We start from the raw sequence: 24,598 nt of genomic DNA on the forward strand, positions 1-24,598 counted from the left end.
AAAAACAGGTAGCTGGTTCGCCTCTCCTTCATCCGCACTCCGCGACTCGCCAACTGCAGTATCCCATTACATTTATTATTTATTAATAGCGTAATTTATTGTTTCATGGCATTCATGTGAACTTCATGAGCCACTGCACCACCTCGAGAGCCACCGATCGCCATCGTTCGCCACCTCCCACTCCCACTGCTACTGCTACCACATCTTCTTATTGAATTAAACGACGACAAGCACGTTGGCCGGCAACCACATCGATTGCCAAACGGGGCATTAGGTCGTCGCCAATTGTTAGACGAAAAATTGGCGCTACTTTGGCGCGACGCTGCCTTCATCTAAGTCTACACTTAAAAAAAAAATAGTGCTAACCTGGCGAGAACTATTACATTATCTTAACAAACAGTGCACATAATTCAATCGCCACTAAAGATTCATAAAATATTAATAATGTTTAAAAAACAAGCAACTTGTAGCAAAGTTTCAAAATCATTAGAATTGCTTCAAACTAAATATAAAAAATTATTTTAAACTCTTCAACAATGTTTTTGTTTATAACTATTTGCACCATATTCGACGCCCTGAACTCGGAGTGTAATCTTACTACCAGTTCCCGCCGCCACCGCTCTTAAATTGCAGCAAAGATTCTTAAAGTTAATGGCCCTTCATAAATTTTGTTATGAAATATGTGCGCATTGGTTTAATATGCCAAGCCGGCGAAGAGAGCCAACCAACGCCAACTAACCAAGTGGAACGCCGGTCGAAGTCGCCGTGATGATGGTGTTCGGTTTTCCCTGGAGAAAAGTTCTCAGCACACCGGAGTGCCGGGGCATTTTCCCCATGCCTGGAAAATTGGCAAGTGGCATGACAATAAAAATTTACGATTGCTTTTATGGATTTACGAGGTTTGAGGTGCTTGAGCTTCTGCCATTCGCCGCTCGTTGCCTTTTGCACGCGCTATACTTTGACGCTAATGAGTGTCAAAGTTGATAGTTTGATTTTGGCAAATGGCATAATTGGTCATGGCCAGTCCGCCGGCACGGTGAGCGGTACTTTCTTCTGGAAAGGTAACGCCCACCCAGGACAGGATCTCGAAATGCCTGGGAGGGAATGCCAATTAAGTACAGAACTTAACTGCTCCCAATGATTTAATGGATTCAAAATATACAGTGCTGTTAATTGCAAATGCATCTGCTGCATCGCCTCTCCCTTGAATTGTTCATTAATTGCATAAGTAATTCTACGCAAAATCAGAAGATGGCCAATAAAAAAAAGGTATATATTTAATTTGGAATTCGTTCGTTATGAATTTAATTCAATAATAGTTATTGTTTCTCCACTTATTCTAAGTTGCTTAAGTAGCTTTGGATTACATAAGCGAGTCATTTAAAAACAAAGTCTTTATATCTGCTCATATTACCCTTGGTCAATGTGGATGATGCCCTGTTGATCTCCTGATATTCATTACCCCTGATTTGTTATCGTCATCTGGCCTCGACACTTGGCCACATTCTATCTCCAATTAACGAAATTGCGGACCGCACTTTCCACCCAATCAAGAGCCTGGTGGAATGATCGCAATAAGCAGCTGCCGCCTATATCATGCGCAGTCGCTTTCACTCCTCGCCAAAGCTCGAAATCAATTTTATGACTTGGCCGAAAAGTGTTCTCCCCTGTGCTGAACTCTGGCCCGGCATAAAGCAAATTTTCACGCAAGCACCAAGCCATAAACCCCAACCGTATAATACCGACAGGGAAAAATAAGGAATAAAAATAAAAACGACACAGAAAGACCCATCCACCGACTGCATAATTTCACCGACTGCTGCTGGAATTGGTCGAGTGTCTGCCTGCCCATTGTCGACGCAACTTTCATTGAATTAAACCCTAAAAATATGAAGCTTATCACAAATCAAGGAGCATTGGAACTTCATCACCTACTTTGAATGCTGGCTACCGCGGACGCGAGCTGCGAGTTCGATTTGGTATCCGAGTCCGAGTTCGGAGCTCGGAGCTTCGGGACTTCAGGTTTGACCCACTTAAACGGCAGACGGAGGCAACTAAAAATGCAATATATGAAAATATGTGCCGGGAAGAAGCCGCCAAAAACAATTTACCAATTTATGTTGAACTGCGATGAGGCGATCTGATCCGATATGTTTCGTATCCGTATCGTTTCGTTTCGTTTCTCCAACTTGCAGGGCCCAGTCTTCAGAAGAAGCTTACACACTCGTTGACTCCGAACTCCCCGACTGGCAAATCACTAAATTTATATGTTTTCTGATTCAAAATATTTATTGCCAAACCGCGCACAAATCCAGAGGAGTTGCCCCAAAAAGGGCACCAAAGTGTTTGGGTTGCCTGGGTTTGCTGGGCTTGCCTGTGTTTTCGGTTGGTTCTACGGTTCAGGAAAGGAAGTCCCGAAGACGCTGCGCTCAAATTGCCTGAAAAATGGGAGGAGGACATTAAAATTCACCAAATGTATTTATTACGGCACCAAAACCACCGCAGCAAGCCAGAAAGTGATGCCCACATAAAGGACGGAGGACTGACTAAGGGCACTTAACAAAAATAGTGCAAATAAATGTAATATGTATTTAAAACTTACTACATATGTATACCAAATATATTATTTTTTTTTGTATTTTGGTATATTTGTTCGATACCTTATGGCACTTTTTACTACTTTAATTTATTAAATTAGTATCATTAAACTATTCTCGCTGTGTACCTGGCTCTGAGGTCTCTGGATCTTACACTTGGCTTGGCGGCATGTTTGCAGATTGATTTGCTGCGCCTTCGAGGGACCCGAGACACTTGCCAGACCGACCAAGAAAAGAAGGAAAACGCAGAAATCAATTGTATACCTGTGTGTGTTTATGTGTGTTTGCCGAGCAGCATTTAGTGAGCAATCAAAGGAGTTGGGGAAACAGGCAATATCCACACCATACTATAGCTAGTCTTGGACCTAGGCAGCAAAAATTTATCTGCACTGCCCCTGCAGCTGAATTATTTTATTTAAACCGACGAATTCAATTAGAGACAGTGACTTGGTTTTTGCGCCTCCAGTGAGATGCATGGCGATCAAGGAGATGGCAGGAGGGGCTGAGAGGATCAGCGGATCCATTGAATTTGCGTTGGCGCTCAGGGCGAGTCCCCTATAAAAAGGTTCGGGTGCGGCATCCACCTTTCCTCACGCAACTTTCTACAGGGAAAAAATTAATTTTAATGTTGTCAGCCTTTTATAATAGCAAGAAAATGATTTGTCTAATTGTATTAAATTTTGTATTTTCCAGATTTTATTCTAAAAGAATGCGTTCTGCATTAGCTGCATACAACCTGGAAATAGTGCATTGTTAGGGTAATAAAACCAATAATTTATACAACCACATATTTCTGTGTGCAAAGAAGAAAATTTCCTTTTTGCCGAAACAAGTGGAACAGTGTGACGGCTAGCCTTTTATTTTGTTAGTTCCTTTAATTTGATTTAATTATATGCACAAGTGATCGCTCCTCTGCTCCGTAAATTTATATGGGGGCGTGGAGCAATTCTTCGGCTGTGCCCAGTTTTGTTGAGGGGCTGAAACAATATTTCCATCTACCGAAATGTGACGTATTTTGGGTTCGGTGTTCGGCTGAAATATCACCGCTTTCGACTCTCATTGTGTGTGATGATCGTTTTGCTATTGTTGCCAGCTCTGATCTTTAGGAGTGGCTTGTTAAATTTCACTTGCATGTTGGGGCAGGCTTATACCCACCTCCCATTTTCCCTCGACCAAATAAAGCTGTTGGGCGTCGATTTATGCGCTTTTCACTTGTCTCGCGTTGGCGAGATTTTTGGCGCAGGAGGTGGAGCTCTTGAGGAAAAGTTCGAGGTCTAGCGGGAGAAAGATCGAAATCGCATAAGAAAAACTGCTGCAAGAATTCTTGTTTTAGGGATTGTTTACGATAAATATCGGTCGATTCAGTAGTCTGGGAAACGTACTAATCAAGATTTTATTTTTAAATTTTGGAATCTTTTATAATATTATTTTCCAATTAGGTTACTTTTTCAATGCCAAACAATAAAGTAAATAGCCCTAATTTAAACAATAAATTATCTTGATATATTATTGGCAGCCTAGACAAATGACTTGGGTTATTTGTCAGCAATTGAACACATCAAGCTGGGTGCAGTGAAAACTATGCCAATTAGATCTTATCGCCGGACATTTCCCAACCAGAAATACGACAAGCTCTTTTGACATTTCGCTGCCGTCGTAGAAGATCAACACGATTCCCAAAAACAGCAGCACCGGAATGATTTATCACCGGCTCAGAGCAATCAACATACAAAACCATAACAGATCATGCACCAGCTGAAAAGAAACAAATACACAAATACCAGAAAAGGCCACTAAACCACATAACCATCTAGGTTTGAAACAAAATCTGAGGAGAAAAAAAAGACCAATCGCACAAACGACGACGACAGGTGATTAATTGTTTCAAACGCGTAGACGTTACTTAACGCTCTGTCAGTCGGCGGGCTTCGAGCTACAGGTTCAACCTCAAACTCCAGCTCGTAATGTCAAAATCTCCTCCGATTGTGAGCTACCCATATATGGTCTATGGACTGTGTGTGAGTGTGTATTTTGCGGCCAAGTGTCGAGCCGAGTGCGAGAACAAAACAAGTTGCATGTCTCAATGAATGAATAGTCGAATAGTTTGAATCACCCAGGCACCTGAAATTCGAAACAAAACAAAAAGCCAAATGCTCGTAACTCGTGAGCAATGACAGCAGTTGAAGTCATGTTTCCGACAGTCCTAGTGAAGTGTTCGTGAGTGTAGGATCGATTACTATCAAAAGGCGCATTTATTACTGGAAAATATTTAAATTTACTACAAGAGTTCTTCGGAAATAGTCAATATGATAATAAAAATGTGCTGTGAATATATAGAATCGTTATGCGTTTTAAAATCATAATAAAATAGTTAACTCAGATACCGATTTGTAAGTTAATTTTAATTTGCTAAAATTACTTAGGAGATAAGTAATCCTCAGCCTTTTTGCCTCACGCACCCGTCTCTAACCCTTCTGGGCCGCACTTTGGCGTGCGTCGTGGCTCACACAAAAAGCCAAGAGGCGAACAACATAGATAAAAAAAAAGCGAATATACGAACTTGAGCTTTGTGCTGGTGTCTGATGTCTGGCCATATGATCCACTGATTGCTTGATTATTATTTTGATTAATTAGCCAAGATTTGGCTAGTTCAAACTGCACGGCCCACGCCCGGAGCTGAAATCTAGCCATTGTGTGGTGACTGCCTCTCAGGTTGATACTTGCCAAGACCTGGGTATTCTATGATTGATTGAAGTTTTCTTTGATAACAGCTTACAATTGAGAAATTATTTACATGAGCTATAATTAAACTTGTTTGTTGTTGCCTGTCATTTGGATTTGGATGTGGATTGCTATGGCTATTGCCTTTGCTGTTGGAACTCAGCTGGGACTGGGCCTGAGTCTGGTTTATTGAACCGTAGCAGCAGCGCACTTCAATTGAACCACATCGGCGGATTGTGTGGGTCTGTGGCCGCTGGCAAGTGATGTTACCTCTATAAATAATCAGGAAATTGCTTTAGGGCCTGTCAGATGCCTTGAGTTGATTAGCCCGGCCATATAGTGTGTTTAGTGAGTGAGTTTGCAAATGGGCAAATTGGAAATGAGGAAAGCTCCGTGAAGATGGGTTGGGCTGGCAAGTGATATGCCCGAAATCATCGAAATCAGCCTATATATATCGGCAAATTCCATTACAACAATCCCCTTTAATTATTCAACACTTTTGGCTGAAATTGTGTCAACTGTTGCGGTCTCATCCTCTAACTCGGCACCCAGTCACGATCCATTAGAAAGCTAACCGAATACTATATAATTTTAATGCGGGCAACCTGAAGATACCAAAAAGCCAAATAAAAGCGACGGATGCGTGTCGCTTTCGACTGGCTCTGCCACTGATTTAATTCGGTAAGCGAATGAGACACGACTCTGGCCGAGCATTTGTCCAACTTTAAGGCCTGATAGCCAAAGTTAAAGCCAAAGCCCGGCTCTTCACTTGCCTGCCGAGGGGAACATGCAAAGTGACAGCGCCGACGACGGAGACAATTCCATATTTGGCCAAATTCAAATGCCATTAACACGTACGCCATTTGTCGGACTCCCAGAAGAGGATGAGTGCGAGGGGTGGGGTTTCACTTAAGGAAAAGCTTCGTCCTTAAAGTAACCATGCTAACAAGACTCAAAACTTGTACAAATAATAAAATAATTCGCGAGGTATGCAAATACCTATAACCCTTTTTATTCCTTTTATATATACCTATAACCCTTTTTATTCCACAGGTGTACGATTACGTCCGATTTTTTTTTTAAGTGCATTTTACAACCTGGGGTTTATTTGTCCACCGTTTCCGTGTTGCCTTCGTGTCGAAAGCCGGCCAGCACGCATTTCCCCTCAGTGCCAAAAAGCGTTCGACATTTAACACTTGTAAATTTCTTTCACCAGCCGACTTGAACTTTTCTGGCGGCGTTTCGTGTTTGTTCCGAATGGAGCTGAAGTCCTCCCGGGTTCGATTGGGGGATTGCATGGTAACCTGTCGTGATTCTTATTTTAATTTGCTTTGACTTGTGCGCCTTTTTCGGGAGGTTTCTCGGCGTCTCTCCACTGGCCATTTGCCGACTTTCCTCGCCGACAGTTATTAGGCCTAAATGCAGAAGCGATGCGGCGATGTTCGGCTCATTAGCAGCGGGCCAAAAAGGTTTCTGCATTGGCAATTATTGTGAACCGTTTGCTGACGAACCCGGCCAAAACGACCCAAACCGACAAATAAACTAATTTATGGCTGTTTCTTGCAAAATTACGACATCTGGACAAGGGGGTTATTACTTTATTCTTTATTTTAAGGAAAATCAAAACATTTTTATGTGCCCTTACAATTTGAAAGGGAAAACTACCCACAGCCAGAGCTTGTTCCGCCCAAAAATCGAATAGAGAACATCTATCTGGGTTATAACTTAGCGCAAAGTTGGTCAAACCGAGACATAAATTTCCAAACTTATCTATGCCGGCGGATCGTGAGCTTGTTGGGGTATTTTCGGGGCAAGCAGCTCGTAGTTCGCAGTTCGCGGCTCGGAGCTGACTACATCTGACAAGTGTTAATTGAATTCATGTCGCTGGTAATCATAATAATAATAACAATATCATGTTGTGCTCTCGGATCCCTCCGACTCTGGAGCGCCCCGAGACATGCGCTTGCCGAGCTTTTGATGTCGGCTCTCGATGTCTTTCCATCCATTCTGTCTGCTCGGCATCGTTATAAATTACTCAATTAATGTCAGCGTTTATGTCAGCGCACCGCCATATAGCCAAACTGAAACGATCCGAGCCGATCCGATCCTAGCCTGGAGTCTGGGATCTGGGGTCTGAAGCCTGGTCCCCGGCCAGAAGATAGGCACATGCAGATAGTACACATAGATATGACATGATAATGGGGCATGTTTAGTGGCTGTCGTCGGTTTAATTAAAAACGGCTTTATGCATAAAACAAAAAGCCCCCTGACTAGCTGACAAGTTGCGCAACTTGACACTTTGCAGCGGCGCTGGAGTGGCGGATGAACTGTTGGACTGGCAGACTGGTGGACGAGGTGTTCCCGAGCCCTTTTCGGCAAGTTCGCTGCCTAAGTCTTTTGTTTCGCTCGTCGGCACTCGACACAAAAAACGTGCAAAATATGATTTTTTCGCTCTGTTTTGGCTTTTTTCCCTTCCATCTTAATTTTTTTGGTAGATTTCGAACGTAACTACTGCTGCTGAAAGCAAAATGTCAATTTTGTGACTGGATGGCTTTTGTCTCTTTTGACGCCCTCTCAATGACGACGACGGCGACGGGTCGAACACCCACGCCCTCGCCTCCTAATAATAAAAACCATTGAGCTTCGCTTTTGAAATACCCTATTCAAAAATATAACAAGTATGCTTAAAATCAAGATTATTGCACCACCTAATGGCAGGCATGTATTAAATGAGGTACACCAATTAATTGTTTTATTTTCAAATAAAGTGGAATTTGCATTAAATGTTAATGTCAAAATTGTAAGGTACTTCACTAATAGAGCAAATGTATTGAAATGGCTCACATTCATGTGTTCCACGGATACTGAAAACTAATATCCGGCACGAGCATAATTAAATCTTTTGCCTATCGCCTTTTCTGTGTTGTAATAAGATAAATCCGATTTCAGCTGTATGCAACAAGTGAGTAGCACAACAGGTTGCTCTGCAGCAAATCGAATGTGCGGGTTGAACGCCCAATGGAGAACTAAAAGCTAGGCGCTAAAAGAACAATGTGTCATAGCTATATTCGTGGTATTTTAAAGATCTTGACTGTTCTGCATATAAATGTACGTGTGTATATACTTTTTTTTGAGCACTTAGCGCGCTGACAAGTTGAAGCTTTGCGTGGAGCGCGGTCAGGTTGGGTTCGGATTTTGCCTCATGGGGTTTGGAGGCTCAGACACATTTGAGTTTTTTGATATGCGCTGTCTGTCGCCTGTTGACGGATTTCGGTTTTTTGTCCGGCTTTTTGCCCGGTGTGGGTGGCCCACACATATGGCCAAAACCAGAGCTCGGTGCAATTGTTTCGCCGCTGGCGCCTCAGTGCCATATATCCGAGCCCGATTCGAGCCGGAGTCCACATTAAGGTTTCAAATTGCTTTTTTCTCGCTACGGCGGTTAGATTAAGCTTATTTCCGTATTGAAGTTTCAGCTTTGCGGTTTGAATTAATTAGCCGCCGCAAAAACAATGTCCCGGGCAGTTCTTTAGCATATTACGAGTGGAAAAGCCAATCTTTATGGTTCTGTGTGCGGTCGAAGCCACAACGCCAACGCACATGAATTTGAATTTCATATCTCCGAACGAATCCGAATGCGAGTTTGAATCCGAGTCGAAATGCCAGCGAGACAATGGTAATTATTAATAATGCAAATAATTATATCGATTCCATTTCAGGGGCGTTGTCTGCATGTGATTTGCTCAGAAGGTTCATATTTTTTTGTGTCGAATCCGTTCCTCGGTTCGCTTTGATCGAGCCTGGCAGTGTGGGAAAAAAGTTCTCATTTGGCTTTTGCCACTTGATGTGTTTTTTTTCTGGGTTCTGTGTCGGTTTCGCTTCGGTTTTGTTATGGCTAATTTGCCTGCGCTGCATTTTGGTTTCCTTTTGATTAATTTGACGTCGACGAGTGCACGGCATCGGATTTATGACTTGGCCAAGTCGTATTTTCGGCCAGTTCCGCCGAAGTGTTGTGTGTGTGGTGGCATGAGTTATGAACAGTCGGGATTGCCGTGCTCGTGGCTTGCTGTTAGGCGACTTGCTCACTCCTCCACATATGATGTGGAAGCTGGAATCGATGGAACCCGGATAGAACTGCTCTTTATATATGCAAGGAATTATTTAAAGAATAACTTAAAAACACCTTAACGATACAAAACTTGTTCCAACCCTGTATGCATTGCCCAATATGGATTTTTTAAGCGAAAGCCAAAATCGATTGCCCATACCCAGGCACAAGTGACTTGGCCTAAACGTTTTCTGTTGTTGGCAGCATTTTAAAAACACGCCGATTAGATCTTAATACAGAAAATGGCGTTTACTCAGCACACGATCAGCGGCCCGAGCTGAGAACAATCATAATTAAATATTAATTTACACTCGGCGCGTTAAACAAACAACACGTACAGCTTAGTGGCCATAACAACAACAATGTTATTACCAATACCCGATAAAAGCAGCAACAAAGGCAAAAACAATGCCTGGTGTCTATGTGTACAGCTGCGGCGCCAGGTAATATTCCATAATTTGTTTCTTGTGCCGATTGAAATTATTAAATATTAATGGCCAACGAGCTGGTAAAACGTGTCTTGAATATCTGAATTTAAATAATAAAAATTTTGAACGCAAAAATGCATTTAAAAATGCATTTTGAGCGAACTTGAGGCGATCGAAGATTAATTAAACTGCCATGGCAAGGAAGCCGGGCCCAAAATTAGAAAAAGAACAGGGCGTGTGCTGCTGGCCAACGGAAAAGCTGGCTGTTACACCGACTGCCAATTAAGCCAACTCTGCACGTAGCCGCAATAAACGAAACTCGAGCAAAGTGAAAAACACATTTTTCGGTTGTTTTTGGGACTTTGATTTTTTTTGTAAGCTTCAGCGGCCCATAAATTAGCGCTCTAAACGATTGCCTGGCACTTGTCACCAGGCCGCCGTCTCATTTAACCTTTGACCAAATGCCGCTACCAGAGAACCGCGTGCGTTCCAAAAGAGGCGTGGCACTTGGAGCCGACGAAACGGCAGCACGCGCACTCAAAATCAAAATAAAAACCTTATAAAAAATCAGGCTGTCCCCGGTTCTGGCGAGTGCTGTCTACCAAATGCAATATGACTTTCAAGTGGCAGCTCTATGGCGTGGTTTCCTAATAGACCAAAAAGCTACCGCTTGCCCCAGCCGAACTCGGAAGCAAGTGAAGGTAAATCGTATCAGGAAATACCCTTACAATGGGCTAAAATAATTTAACAAATAGAAAAACGAGACAGACTTACATAGAAATATCATGATAGTTTCCCAATTTAAGCCTGTAAGAGCTGTTAAAACATAAAACAAGTCAACTAACTTGGGTAATGAGAGATATAACACATATTCAGCAAATAGCATCTGATTTTGTTAGTCTCCAAGTTCTTGTAAGAGCAGACTGCTTATGAACAAAAAGTAAACTGGAAGTTGTGGAGCGTTAGAAACTGCGTGGACGGCTTTTATAATAATGCGAGTGAGTTGAGCCTGAGATCCAGATGGTGATGCAGGGTGGGTGGGGTTCTTTTCGCTATATAAAGTAAGGTGCGGCTGGGCTGTAGAGCGGAAAAGCGGCGCAACTGAAAGACGCGTTTAATTGAGCTTGCCTGCCTGCAACCTGGCTGCCCACTAGCGCCATCTAGCTGCGTGCGGCTGCACCAAAAGCCGGCTTTGTTTTTTTTATTCAGTTTGCCTCGAAAAAAAAACCGAAAACAAAATCGATGATTCATCGCTTGGTTTGTTGTTTTGAGTGGATTTCGCCAACTGCAGCAGGCCCACAAAAATACTAGACTGTTGGCGCTTGCCGCCTGCTGCTGTTGTTGATGTTGCTAGTTGCAGTGTTGCTGGTTGACGGTGACGCAGTCGCAGTTGCAGTTGCAATTGCAGCTGCGCCAATTCTCCTCCGGTTTGCCGTTTTCATTTCGGCGCTTTACGTTCAAAACAATTATTATTCTGGCAATTAATTTTGATTTAAGCAGCGATTTTCAATACATTTCTATACATATAAACGGCTTCATATGTATAGACTGCTTTCCTAGCTCGTTGTAGCCCCCCATTGAGTCTCCCTGACGGTTGAATGTCTCGATTTCTGTGGATTTTCATTTCGAGTGCAGCGATAAATAAACGACACCTACAGTGCATTTCCGAGATTGCATCTTTGAGATTGCGATGCGATTTCAACAATTCGTCCAATAGATAAAGCTAGATAAAGTAATAGAATGAGGGAAATGAATTTGTTTACCTCCTTTCAAGAAACTAAATGTGATGGCTTCTGTTTTCTTGTGTTTTATTTATTTAAAAAAAATTAAAATTAAATACATGCAAGTATGTAAATGGCTACCTTCACCATATTTACAAGACTTAAATCATAATGTTTAATATAAAATAAATTATAAGATTAAATTATAAGTTGGTATGTGGCATGAATTGGGGCTTAATTCTCTGGCACCTTTTTGATTTGTACACGAATGAGTTTTAACAACGAACTATAATACACGGAATTGTCAACGAAAACAATCTTATGCTAAGCTCTCAACTGCGATAAGAGTTTTGGAATAATTTAGCGATAACTCTATATAAATATTTCTGATAAACTAGAGACCCTAAGAGGCAATAAAATTGCCCTGACTAATTTTTGGCACTGACTTTTCCCTGAATCTGACTTCTGACTTTGGCTAAACTGACTAAGATTAATAAATGGCCGGTGGTGGCAATTGGTAGTCCCCGCCCTCCTCCTCTTCGCCATTACTGCTGCCCACACTGCCGGCGTAGTAGAGTTGGTGTGGATTGTGTCCCTCCTCGTAGCCCTGGAGGTGCTGCTGTAGCTGCTGCTGATCAAAGCCCCCTCCTGACCCACTGGGACCTCCACTCTGCTCGGTCTGGCAACCGCTTTGCAGGTGCTTGGCCATCAGGGACATGCGCGAGAAGGACTTGGTGCAGGTGGGGCACGAGTACTTCTTCACATCCGAGTGGGTTTGCATGTGCGCGCGGAGATTTGACCTATCGGCGAAGGCCCGATTGCAGTGTTGGCAGCTAAAGGGCTTCTCTCCCGTATGGGTGCGTATGTGACCCTGGAGGAGCCATGGTCGCGAAAAGGCCTTGCCGCAGATGGGGCACTTGCAGGGCAGGGTATGTGTGCGAATGTGCATCTTCAGGGCGCCCAGGGACACATAGGTCTTGTCGCAGTTCTTGCAGCTGAAAACCTTCTTCACTTGGTTGCCCTCGGCCGACGGACAATGGAACTGCTGGTGCTTAGAGAGTCCCGAGTAGGTGGAGTAGCTCTTTCCGCAATCCTGGCAATGGTATCGCGGCACTCCCACTGGCTTTTGCATGCTCTGTGCTGAGGCTACATTAGCTGCCTGAATCAAAGCAGAAGCTTGATCCGTGCAGAACTCGGTTTGGTCGACTATGGCACCTGATCCTCCAGGCTGACTTCTAATGATCTTGTACTCAGTGCTTTCGTAGGCGTGCGTTTGTTGATGCTTCACCAATCCTGCATAGGTGGCATAGCACTTGTTGCACTGCTGGCACTGGTAGTACAGATCATTGCTGCTCTTGATCTTCAGCTGGTTGATGTCCTGATTCTCCTGATCCTCTTCCATGTCCATCGGAGGCGGCGCATGTTGCGGAGCCATGTGTTGCATGCTAAGCAAAGCTCTGGCCACGTTCTGCAGATTCATGTTCTCGCTCAGCACTCTCCTCTGGGTTACGGAAAGGTCCTCCGGTTCGGCCAGTGGAGTCGGGGGTGGATAGAACAACTGGGGCGATGGAGTGGGTGCTATCTCCTCTTTGATGTTCTGCATTTTCATACAGTCCTCATACTCGGCTATGCTTTTGAGTAGGTTGTTATTGTAGTTTCGCAGGGGAAATTGTTCCTCATCAGCGGGTTCAGCCTTGATTATGGTTGGGCTAGCATCTCTGGCATATCGAAGAGGGAGATGCTGTTCTGGTTCCGGCTCCGGCTCCATTACCTCCTCCTCGGGTGGCAACTCGAATTCACCGTAGCCCAGGCGAGCCAGGCTCTTGGCGATTTCCTCCCGGGTGAAGACATCCGGAAATGCGCGGGCTATCTCACGGGTCTCCTCCCAAATGCGACGGGCCAACTGCTCCTTGGTCTGATTCATGGCGGCATCGAAGCGTCGCCTCAATTCCGTGGGCACCGGCTGAGGTTCTGGTTCGGATTTAGCCATCCAATGGGGCTCCATAGGCACTGCAGCTGAGGCCACACTCAAGTCCACGGGTCCTTCATCTGTTGAAATCAGCATAAAGTTAATATATGCCTGCTAAATTACTTCCGTAGCCTTAAACCTACCATGACTTAGGTGATCCTCTGTGCTGGACTCCTCCACCATTATCGGACGCTTCTTGAGCGGGCAGCGGCTGTACTTGAGCTTATCCATGCTTGCTTTGTTAATATTCCTTATGGTCACTGATCACCGATCTTCGATTTTGTATTTAATACTGATCCTTGAACTTAAATCACTGCTCACTCATTTGCTTTAGCCACACGCGTCTCGATCGCTTGGAGTTCCTTGCTGGAATGATGCAACCCGGCAAGGATCAGTCCGGTTTTATAGACTCCCGATCAACCCCCTGGCAGGATGATCAACCCCCTGGGCAAAAAGGATCTTGGCGTCTACCTACTTCCGATGTCGCCCGGGATTCTGTAAATCCACCCCGAACCACGAGCCAAAAGATCCATTCAGCGATCGAGCCACAGCTGTGCGTTCATTGAACGCAGATACAGCTGCAGATCGGGCAAACCAGGGGTACCACTGCCATATAGAGAATCGGAGAGAGAGGGAGGGACCTGGAGACGAGAGGATCAAATCTGTGTGTAAAAAGCGAGCACGTGCCACAGGGCTCTCTTCGTTCCACTCGCCGATCGCCACCAGCTGCCTCTCTGGTTCAGCTCGTATTTCCCCTGATTTCCAATGGTATGAGTGAGCGGCAGCTGGTGGCGAGCTTGCTATTGCTATATACCCGATCAAGTTTATTTATAAGCCTCTTTCGGGTCCGCCTCACACGATCGCTTTGTATATAAGCCTACTGGACGGTTGCTCTTCGGGAGCAGGTGAGCATGCTCTTTGAAGCCCCACCAAGAGAAGCTTCGTTGGCCCACAATTTTCCACTCTCTTCGATCTTTGGGGCGCTCTTGTTCCAATTGTCAGTCGTCCCACGAACTTAAGAGATAGCTTTCTATGGTACTCAGAGGATAATTCAGCTATCTTATAAGCTATCTTAAGCTGTTTATTATGTTTACTATTCAAATTTTGCTGAGCTGAGCTTAAACGATCACATATTCGGCTGACTTTGCTGATCGGAGAGTATGAAGATTTTTCAGGGACTCGACTTAGGAAATTATGCCCAAATATTTGAATACCATTGTAATTAAAAAGTCCTCAAGTAAAATCATTAAGATGAATATTCCAATAAAAGTACAGGAAAGTGGTTATATTTTCTATTTTAAAGCTTTTCAATTGTTGTGTAAGATCGCACGCTGTTACAGAAGAAAAGAAGCACTTAGGATTCCAATTGATCTTTATCGAAGCGATCCTCTCCGGCTGGCAGCTGAGTAGGATCAGCACGTGACATTGGCTCCGCCATTAAATCGAGCCAAGCAACAATGCAATGTACCCACTTAGACGTCCACAAAAATATTAATCACCAGGACAAACAGCGCGCAGATCTAAGGTAAATCAACCTTTCCCAGAGCATTGTTCCGGTTCTCCGCCTCCTCGTGTATCGGTGCACTCGGTAGAAATAACCCCCTAACGGCCATGAAATTTCAATTCCCGATATTAAAGAATCTCGCCATCTGCCAGAGACCTCCAATCCACCCCAAAATGGGCATGTGCCCGGAAAGTTACCTGGCTTTATTTTTCCGATCGGAGCTGAGTGCCTTGGAATGCGCCAAAAGAGAGAGGTTCGTGCAAATCTACCTGGCGCAGTTGTCCCACCCCAAAATCCACAGCATCACCAGACAACCTTCGTCGGAATAAAGCCGGTGATGGTGGTGGAATTGCAGTTTTGGACGTTACTTTCTGGCCAACCCCTCGTCGAGAGCGTCTTGCAAGGAGTCGCACCCCCCGATCGTCATCCATTCCCGCATCTGCCGACTGTGACACGTACCACAAGGAACTGATTTCGTCTTGGAACTGATTATTCCATGCCACGGGTATTTGGCGCCAAAATCCTGTAACGAACTCAGCTGGCCGAGATGTGTTGTGATCCTTGTAACAATAGGAAATGGTGATGGTACATTGAAAAGTGAATTTGAATTATAATTAACTGGAATTGAGAAACTATTAATCAGGCTTTGATGCTTCGTTGCCTCATCTTTTATAACGAAATTTTAATTCAGGGTAAGGAAATTATGCCTTCAATACTCTAAGATCAAAGAATCTGATACTGATCTTTTACAAAGTGTTAAAGATACAAAAAACCTTAAGCGATTGCCAAAATTAGACTGCCAAGTCTTTCGAGTTCTCTAATATCTATTTAAGAATTCTTTACAAAATAATATTTTACAGAGATTATCAAATCAGAATTTCTGACTTTATAGCAGCCCCTTAATTTTCTTATTTATAATACGTTTCAAATATGTGCATCCATCATCTCGATTGATAACCAATGCTCAATTGTGTGCCTAGCCATCTGCCGATGATCATTCGATTCTGACCATGGCCAATTTCACCTTCTGCTTGGCCAGCCCATGAAGAGTGCAGATTTGCAACAATGCGGATAGTGTCATCAAACCCTGGAACGCCGAGGAAAAGCTAACTGCACATCACCTGGCAGGTAAACCGCAATGGCTAACTGTCCCACACAGATTTCCACTGCTCCACAGCTGAGTGCCTCACTTCAAAGTGTCAAACGGCCGCACAGAGTCGCATAATGAAGTGCAAAATGTCATTAATTTGCCGCCGTCAAGGTGGCAAGGCAGCGAGTATCTGCGTATCGGGGCATCCAACTATCTGTGTATCTGCCGCCTGCAGCTGCGCTCGGGAGCGGACAAAAGAAAGTCGGGCGGCGAAATAGTCGTCCAAGAGATGTATGCAGAAATCCAAAACGAATCCGATCCCGATCCAGGCCGCTTGTCCCAGCCACACGCCGACTTTTGTCTCACATTGTCACGAGCTGAAGGTTTTTCAAGCCACTGAGCAGACAATGCGGGAGAAATACTAGACAAATACAAGAAAAATGCGATGTCGCCCAGGCCGAGCTGCAATCAAAACAAGATCTTAGAACTATTGGCGCCTGATACGGCGGGGGAAGCTCCAGGTCAGCGAGCATAAACGCCGCTTTTGAAATCTGATATTATTATCTTGCCGGAGAACACGGTAACGGTAATTATAATCGAATAAAAGCAGACAACAGTCTGAAGCTTCCGACGCCGCATAAATTAGTCCCGACTCCGTAGATCGAGACTAAGAAAATATGGAAGCTACGTCTATAATTCAAACTAATTTCTTTTATTGACAGCGTGTGCGCTTCGATAAGAGACCCACCGCACACACTCTCAAATTGGTCAATTATGTGGGGTCCGAAACCCGAGTTTCGGGACTCCAAGGCGTGTTTCATTAGTCGGAGTGACAATAAATTAAGTTTCGACTTCATCGCCGCTAATTAAAATGCGCTCTTGAGATATTAATCTGCTGGGAAGAAGCTTAGTTACTAGTCACTGTGGTTAACTACACAGGAAATAAAAGTTCACTTGATATCAAAAGCAAACATATTTATAGACTTGGTTGAGATACTTCCTTTTAAGCTACAGCGATAACAATATATTTTTTAAAAACATCTCCTCCCTTCTGTATGTGACATTTTTCTCCGTGTATCTAAAGGTTGGTTTTTCGGACCACCCGCTTGGCATCGGAAAGATAGATCGATCCGCTGATCGCTAGCTTTGGCGCTCTCATCTCGAACTCATAATCACCGGCGAGCTTGTGATTTTATTTTCATAAATGAATCACGATAATAAATTGTTTATGTTTCTTCGGTTCTTCATGGGAAAAAAAGATTAGCATCAGCGTTTATGTTAATGCAATGTTGAGACATCATAAAAATGAAAAATTTGCCGCCTTATTAGTTGCCAACCGAACACATTTGGCAAAAGCTGAATCACTTGCAAATATGTTTGCATATCCGAACATCTTGAGATAATTTCTTGGGGTGCTTCATTTAATTTGCTTATCATTGTCAAACATCCTTTTGGGTATTTCTTCGGTAAAGTTGAAGGGTAAAATCTGAAGTTCAAGTTCGCTATCGCTTGGCAGGGATAAATAAACTTGGTAAGTGCAGGAAAAAGGCACTCGATTAGATAAAATGCAGCAATATAATATGCTTAGTTGTTCCAGTAAAGTATTATGTTTATTTTATGATTTGCCAGATCAATCCCATTTGAATTTCACCTAACTAAAATATAATTTATCTACCATTGTGGTAGCCAATTCAATGGCTGAGACACACCCATTTATTTACCTACAGTAGAACCCCCATATGATGGCCAATCAATTAAGTGCCATTGAGTGCCTAATATGGAATATAACTATGCCATTATGGAGTGCGAATGTTCCCATGACCAAACAATTTACACTTGCAGAGACGGTGAGAATGGCATTACGGTGCAGGAGGAGGAGGAGAACGATTCCTGCTCGAGGGGGTGGTCAGGATCACGTCCACATCATCTCCCTGCAGGATTCTGACCGATAAATAACTTACCCACGCTCTGCGAAATACGGGTTCCGGCTGGATTTCGTCGTGGCTGCGCTGCAGGACTGAGGGATGATCCCTGGCAGGAGTTATTTGTTATTGGAATCACGTGACAAGTTGCTGGCTGGACGACGAGGGGGTTGCCACCGCGCCACTGGGAACCCGAAACAGAAATCATCCCACGGGATTCAATTTATGCGTGTTTGAATGTTTTTGATTGCGCGTTGCTAATTCAAATAAAATTCGACTGCTCCTGCAGTTACTCCTCGATATTTTTTTGTGGCGAGCAGGCAGGAGTCAAGTTGCGTGCTGGTGGTTCGGATGGAGGATGGTGGATGAGCTGGTTCAGCTGGTGGTGGTGGTGCTGCTGCAATTTCTGCCTCTTTAGCTTTTGTTTTCTTGTTTTTGTGGGCTCACTGCTTTTGTAATCGAATGCTTGAGGGTGCATCAATTTAGCTGACAGCTTTCGCATGTTTTTCTCTTTTTTTATATTCCCTGGCCATAATGAAGTCAAAAGCATTTGTTTGCCCGTGGGATTCCTAATTAAACGAATTAAGTGCAAGCGAAAACTCTGGGGAAGAGTCCCATTTTTCCTGCCAAAAAATCCGTGCTGGAAACGGCAGCAAATGTCGCCCTAATTATTACAAATGATTTCCAATTTTTATTTTATGCTAATTTAGAAGGCATAACCATATTAGAGCTGTCAGCATTGTATTTACATAAATTTGAGCTATGAAAATGTTTGAAATTATTGCCGCTATATGGTTGGGAATTTTCCTCACCCATGCACCTGAACAGAAGCCCAGAAGTCGGTCTATAAATACGTTTGGGGGCCGTATAATTGATTTATGGCCAATGGATTGCCGCACGCCCAAGATCTCAGCATCAGCCGAGGGGTCGCAGTAGCTACTAAATTTAGACGCAGCTAAAACAACTAATTTAGCCCGATTCCCGGCAGCGTGTTCTTCAGTTTTGTCACGTTCATGGGCAAATGTTTGGCATCATCATAGGGCCATCTTCTTCCCCCCAGGAGAACGTGTCCGTTTGTTTGTTTTCGGGGAGTGAGCCTCTGTCGCTGGCACTGTCACAATTGACACTGACAATGCGGCAGGTACACGATCCCACCTCATTCCATCCCATTTCGTCGGCTACTGGTCCCATCGGATCCCGGGAATCCGTTCCGGAGACGTGCCGTTAAGTTGTCAGTGGGTGGCACTTCGATTTCCATGTCTGCCAGCTCCAGTTGCACTTCCAGAGCAGGCGCAGCGAAAGATTAATTGAACGTGCGCCGGCGAGTTATTAATCTTCTCGAGCTTAGTTTCCTGCGTTGCAGTGAGAACAAATCTTAGAAAATGTTAGCTAAAAAAAAAAGAAAAGGCGTTTAAGCTGTACCAAGTATTTAAAATATTGTTTTAACCATATCAAACCGAATTGCAATTGAGATTTAATTTGATAGGATGCACAAAAGGTTTATGGAAACTTGTAAGGAAGTGCTGGTGACAGTTAATAGTTAATAGATTTGTACTAATTAAAAGTGCTCCCATTTTTCCAAGTACCACTGGCCATTGTTTCTAAAATATTGTGTGCACTTCCCTCGCTGCGGTGTCAGCTAATGGGACCCGCCACTTGAGCCTTGATTATCCGGCCACATATGCAGCTGCCGCTCTCTCCGCTTTCGTTCTCGCTTTTGATTTTTTGTTGGGACCCCTGATTTGTTTATGACTCCGATAATGCAATTTTTTACTTGCAACGATCGGGGGCAGCAATCACATAAATATATTCACTGATCTGCTGGGAGCAATTACCGGGTGAGCCATATTTTGTCACTTTTTTCTCGTGCCGGGTGAAAGTTGAGGCATTTTTATGGCAGAACATAATTCGGATGCGGCGAGATAGCCGAGATCGCTGAATTGCTACTTTATGGAATTCGATATCCGTTCGATCTTAATTCGAACTGCTTGGGCGGGGTCTCTTTTTACCGCTCCCGATATCGAACAATGGCCAGTCATAGACGCCAGTCCCCACACCCAAACAAAAAAAAATTGGCAATATTGCGTAGCGATGAGCACATCCCAGAACTTTGCCACAATAACTACGCAGCTGCTCGGCGATTTCGGTTTTGTGATTTCATAAGGGAACGTAATTCGGTCTAACCCCATTCCCTTCCAAGTTTACCCAAGACACTGAAGATTCAAATACCCTTGCCCCATTAAACAAGTTCTAATTTTATATATTTTGCTTAGATTTCAAATCAAATCATATCAGTGGGCATCAATAAATGTATTTGTTACCCATTGGTTACCAAAATTATAAAGAATTTTAAGGTATCCATTATGTTTTATAGGACATATAAAAGGTAAAGTCTCCGTGGCAACACGCTACGGAAAGTATTTAGCACCTTGAGTCGCAAATTTAAAGATAGCTATAAGAAATCACCACCGAACTTGGAACCGGATTTTCACGGGGGAAGTTTTCTATTTCTGAGGAAGAGAACACCTGGATGCGAAACGACGGGGTCTAAGGTGCACGGCCAGCGATAAGGAGCCGCAAGTTTCACTATTTTGACGCACCGGTGTCTGCCACAAAAAGGGGTAAGTGATACACTGTGAAAATTAATGATTTTCGATCGTTTTTCCTACACTTTTGGTGAAAGCTTAAACTCTCATTCGTATTGTTTTTTTGTTATTTTTGTATTTCGCCCAGTCTTTGTAGTATATTTAAAAATGTATTTCCCTTTAATGAATGAATGAATGAATGTATCTTAAGTTATTTTTCTCCGTGTCATGTTTATGAGTGTGTCATGGGCAAACAAATAATATCATATCAGTTCGGCTTCCTTTGGCAAATGCTTATGCAAATAAGGTAGAAACTGTACGATCGGGACGAACACTTGCGTCATCCGCAGTTCATAAACATTCAATTGGATCGGATCGGAACCGAAAGGGGTTGTCAGAGGAAGTGCACACCTTGCTCCATTAGCATAGTATTAACCCCGACAACTGTGAGATTGAGATTCCCACAGTGCGGCGGACTTGTTTATTAACATGTGACAATTATGCTAACTGCAATAACCCTCAGCCAACCCTTAGCCTTGCTAAGATTTTCATTTATCCGGGACTGCGTCTCGAACCCATCCCAAGCCGGATGCAATCAGGGATCAAGGGCAAGCACTCTAAGAATATGCAAATTTCATTTGCCACCGACCGTGTAAATTACACTTGGACATGCCGCGATGCGGATAACACCTGGGCATCGGAAGGAAGAGGTTCCATAAAGGGGAAACGTGAAGGTGGGATCACATTAATGCCGCGATGTTTCCCACAGTACTTACCTGGCTTATGTGGGGACATTTCTGGTAACTTTCCTTGGGGCGATCAAGGATGTGAGTTGTTAAATAAATGCTGCTTCAGTGTCATTTGATTGAATTTAATGAGACTTTATCACGAAGTTCTTAGCTTGTAAGCTTAATAAAAAGTAATACTGAATTACTAATTATTTTTTGAACACGATTTAGAAGTTCTCGATACCCAGGTAAGACTTGTTAAAAATTTTTGATTCTTTAGTAAGTTTTTAGAATAAATTCCTGAAAGGCTGTAGCCTTTCCCTTTTAATTTTTCTTCCTAAAAAAAATTACAAAATCAAGCTGACTATCAAACTCAAAATAAAAAGTATGGGCTGGCGTGCCTCAACGCACTCGGATAAGTCCACTACCACAGATCTTTTTGAGGGCCCAACTCCTCGCCATTCCCTGCTGTCCGGAAGATACAAGCAGAGTTTCGCCTATTTGACGCTTAGGACTCGGATGCCGGGAATTATGCAGCAGATTATTATGCGGCTCCTATCTGATTTGCCAGATCTGGTGAATAAATATGGCGAGGAAGTGCGCAAGGATGTCAAGCAAATAGTGGATGCCGTAGAACGACTCAAGATGGCACTGAACCGAGATCGACAGTTCCTGCTGTTTCACGGCGCTGAGCCGGACAAGGTTGAGTGGAATGCCTTCATAACTGAGATGCCACGTCCCAAAAAGTCCTTCTTTCGCGCCTGTTGGCTTCATGCCGAGTGCTACTTGTACAGACGAATCTTTTCCTTCTTCGAAAACAGTCGCCACCTGCAGAAATACGACTGCTTCGATCACTTGAAAAAGGAGGATCTGATGCTCAGCGAGGTGGCCATGAGTGCCCTCGCTAAAGCCACGCGAGGATTGGCCAAGAGTTTCGATGTATTCAGCAAGCTTTTGCGGATTAACCTGTGGGGAAATCATTTCGAAATGCAAATTGGCGCCTTTAGATTCACGGAGGAAGATTCCAAGGACGATATAAATGTGCTGGTTAAGGTGGCTGACATCGATAGGATCCTCCTCGTCGACGACACCACTCTGATTTGGAATTGCTTGGTGTTGGCGAGCAAGAGCAGCGGGAATCGCATTGTGGACTTCATCTGCGACAATGGAGGGTTCGAGTTCTTCACGGATATGCTGTTACTGGAATATATGGTGGACAATAACCTGGCCACCCAAGTGCGTCTCCACGTCAAGGCCATTCCGTGGTATATATCCGATGTTACCCGTGCTGACATTGAATGGACTTTAGATTTTCTGACTGGACACCGGGATGAGTGCCTTTCGGCGTTGGGCAAAAAGTGGACACACTTGATGAATACCCAGAAAATCGTTATAGCTCCTACATCGTACTTTTGGACTGGGCCACAACCATATTTCGTTATGGTGGAATCGGATATCGAGCTCTATCGTATGCTTACCACCTCCAAACTGGCCATATTCAAGGGCGATCTCAACTACCGAAAGTTGCTGGGTGACTTCATATGGGATTCCACAGAGGAGTTCATCACTTGCCTGCGCGGCTTTAGACCCACCAATATATGTGCTATGCGAACTGTCAAATGCGAAGTGATTTGCGGACTGTCGGAGGGATTGGCGGATTCGCTCCTAAAGAACGATCACAACTGGATGATCTCGGGCAACTATGGCGTTATCCAGTACACCGATTCACTGAAATGTTCCTGCGCCTTACCAGGCAAAGACAGCAGTGAGAAAAACACTCGTATGCTGGGTATGGTTGTGCCCCAGTCTGAAAGGTCGACCTTAATCACCAATAAATGAGTGCGAATTTGTCAGTTGAAAATCGAATGGCCTCGTTACACCCACTCGGAAATCAGGTTGGTTGCAAGTGCTTCTCTCTCTCAAAAAAAAAAAAGCCCGAGGGATTGTTTGGGCCCGGCTCTAACAGCGACTCTCTTTCCGGCCAATTGCCGCTTGACTAATGCTGTGGTTTTTATAGATGGCGCGCACATGCGCACCCATTTGTCCTGACGACTACCAATTTGGAAATGGAAAGTTGCCACGCCGCCAAATGTTGCCAAAGGCGCTAATTCAAGGCAGCAAAAAAATATGGAAATTGAATATGTGCTGATTAAATTAATTGTCTTTCGAAATCAAATTTGTCACAGAAAACTACTGAAAATCTCAGCTATGGTATTGTTTTCAATTAATTGAAAGTAGGCAACTATTCTTGACTTCACTTTCTCGTTAGTTAGGCAATAATCCCTATTGTTTGAAATATCTTTTGTGCAAAAAAAAATAATATTGCTCCACTAAGTTTAAACAAATTTCCCAGGCTCATTTTCCCTAACTTTTTCCATCGGTTGCACCTCAATAAATATTATATCGATGGGAGACCAAGATCGTCGCATTAGATTTGGTATCATGCAGTGCTTTCTCAGTAATTTGAAACCATACATAAAAGTATCGACTAATAATTGTAAGAATGCTCCTTTAAATTTTGCCGATTCAAATTAAATCATTTTACTTGATTGCCCGTTCCAAGTGAGTAAATTTAAAAAAGCAGCGATCTAGAAATATTACAAAATCAAATGAACATTCTCACAGCCATTAAGGAGGCAATTTTTGAAAAGAGCAACATGAGGCCGCCGAATTCCGCTGCACATTTTCCGCCGTAGATCAGGTACAGTTTTCAAAACATCGCTGGCGACTAATCATCAGTATAGCAATGTTTGAGAACTCGACTGATTTATTTTCCCACCAAAATACGAAAGCCACCCTGCCGTCGGACAGGATTTACTGCGCAGCTGCAGGACAACCAACACACTCACGAAGAACATCGTGCAGCTTCAATAGCAACAGCCTGCTGCTGGGTGGCATGGGGTGGGTTATGTGTGTAGGGCTTGTCCTTGAAGGCACCCGGTGTTTGGCTGTTTGGTGCCCGGTAAATGGTACCCGACACCAGCTTGCTGTCAAGCGACGCCTCTTCAGAGCCGGTGCTTTTGTCTCACTTGGCAACGTCGGGGTTGCAAAACTTTTCCCACCATTCCGACCCTGATTTCCACCCCACTCGAATCCGGGGTGAGTGGATAGTGCGCAGGTATGCAACAGAGGACCAGCTGCCGGCATGCAAACGAGTCCAACAAAGCTTTTGCCACACTCAATTGGGATCTTACTCTTATGGAAAATTACCAAATTCCAGAATGTCCA

The 24,598-nt window shown here is 43.8% G+C and overlaps 2 protein-coding genes across 2 annotated transcripts; one reads left to right on the forward strand and one right to left on the reverse strand.

The window, feature by feature from the left end:
* Positions 1-11,642: 11,642 nt before the first annotated feature.
* On the reverse strand, positions 11,643-13,901 carry LOC6611364 (zinc finger protein 135). Its single transcript, XM_032727589.1, has 2 exons — positions 13,685-13,901; positions 11,643-13,621 (listed from the first exon to the last, which is right to left on the reverse strand). Exons 1-2 carry the CDS (start codon positions 13,770-13,772, stop codon positions 12,063-12,065), a joined length of 1,647 nt encoding a protein of 548 aa, XP_032583480.1. The 5' UTR covers positions 13,773-13,901; the 3' UTR covers positions 11,643-12,062.
* A 7,723-nt stretch (positions 13,902-21,624) lies between these two features.
* On the forward strand, positions 21,625-23,556 carry LOC6611366 (damage-control phosphatase ARMT1). Its single transcript, XM_002035875.2, has one exon. It carries the CDS (start codon positions 21,758-21,760, stop codon positions 23,207-23,209), a length of 1,452 nt encoding a protein of 483 aa, XP_002035911.1. The 5' UTR covers positions 21,625-21,757; the 3' UTR covers positions 23,210-23,556.
* Positions 23,557-24,598: the final 1,042 nt, after the last annotated feature.

The sequence above is a fragment of the Drosophila sechellia genome, chromosome 2L (assembly GCF_004382195.2).
Source record: "Drosophila sechellia strain sech25 chromosome 2L, ASM438219v1, whole genome shotgun sequence".
In the NCBI taxonomy this organism is placed as follows: Eukaryota; Metazoa; Arthropoda; class Insecta; order Diptera; family Drosophilidae; genus Drosophila; species Drosophila sechellia.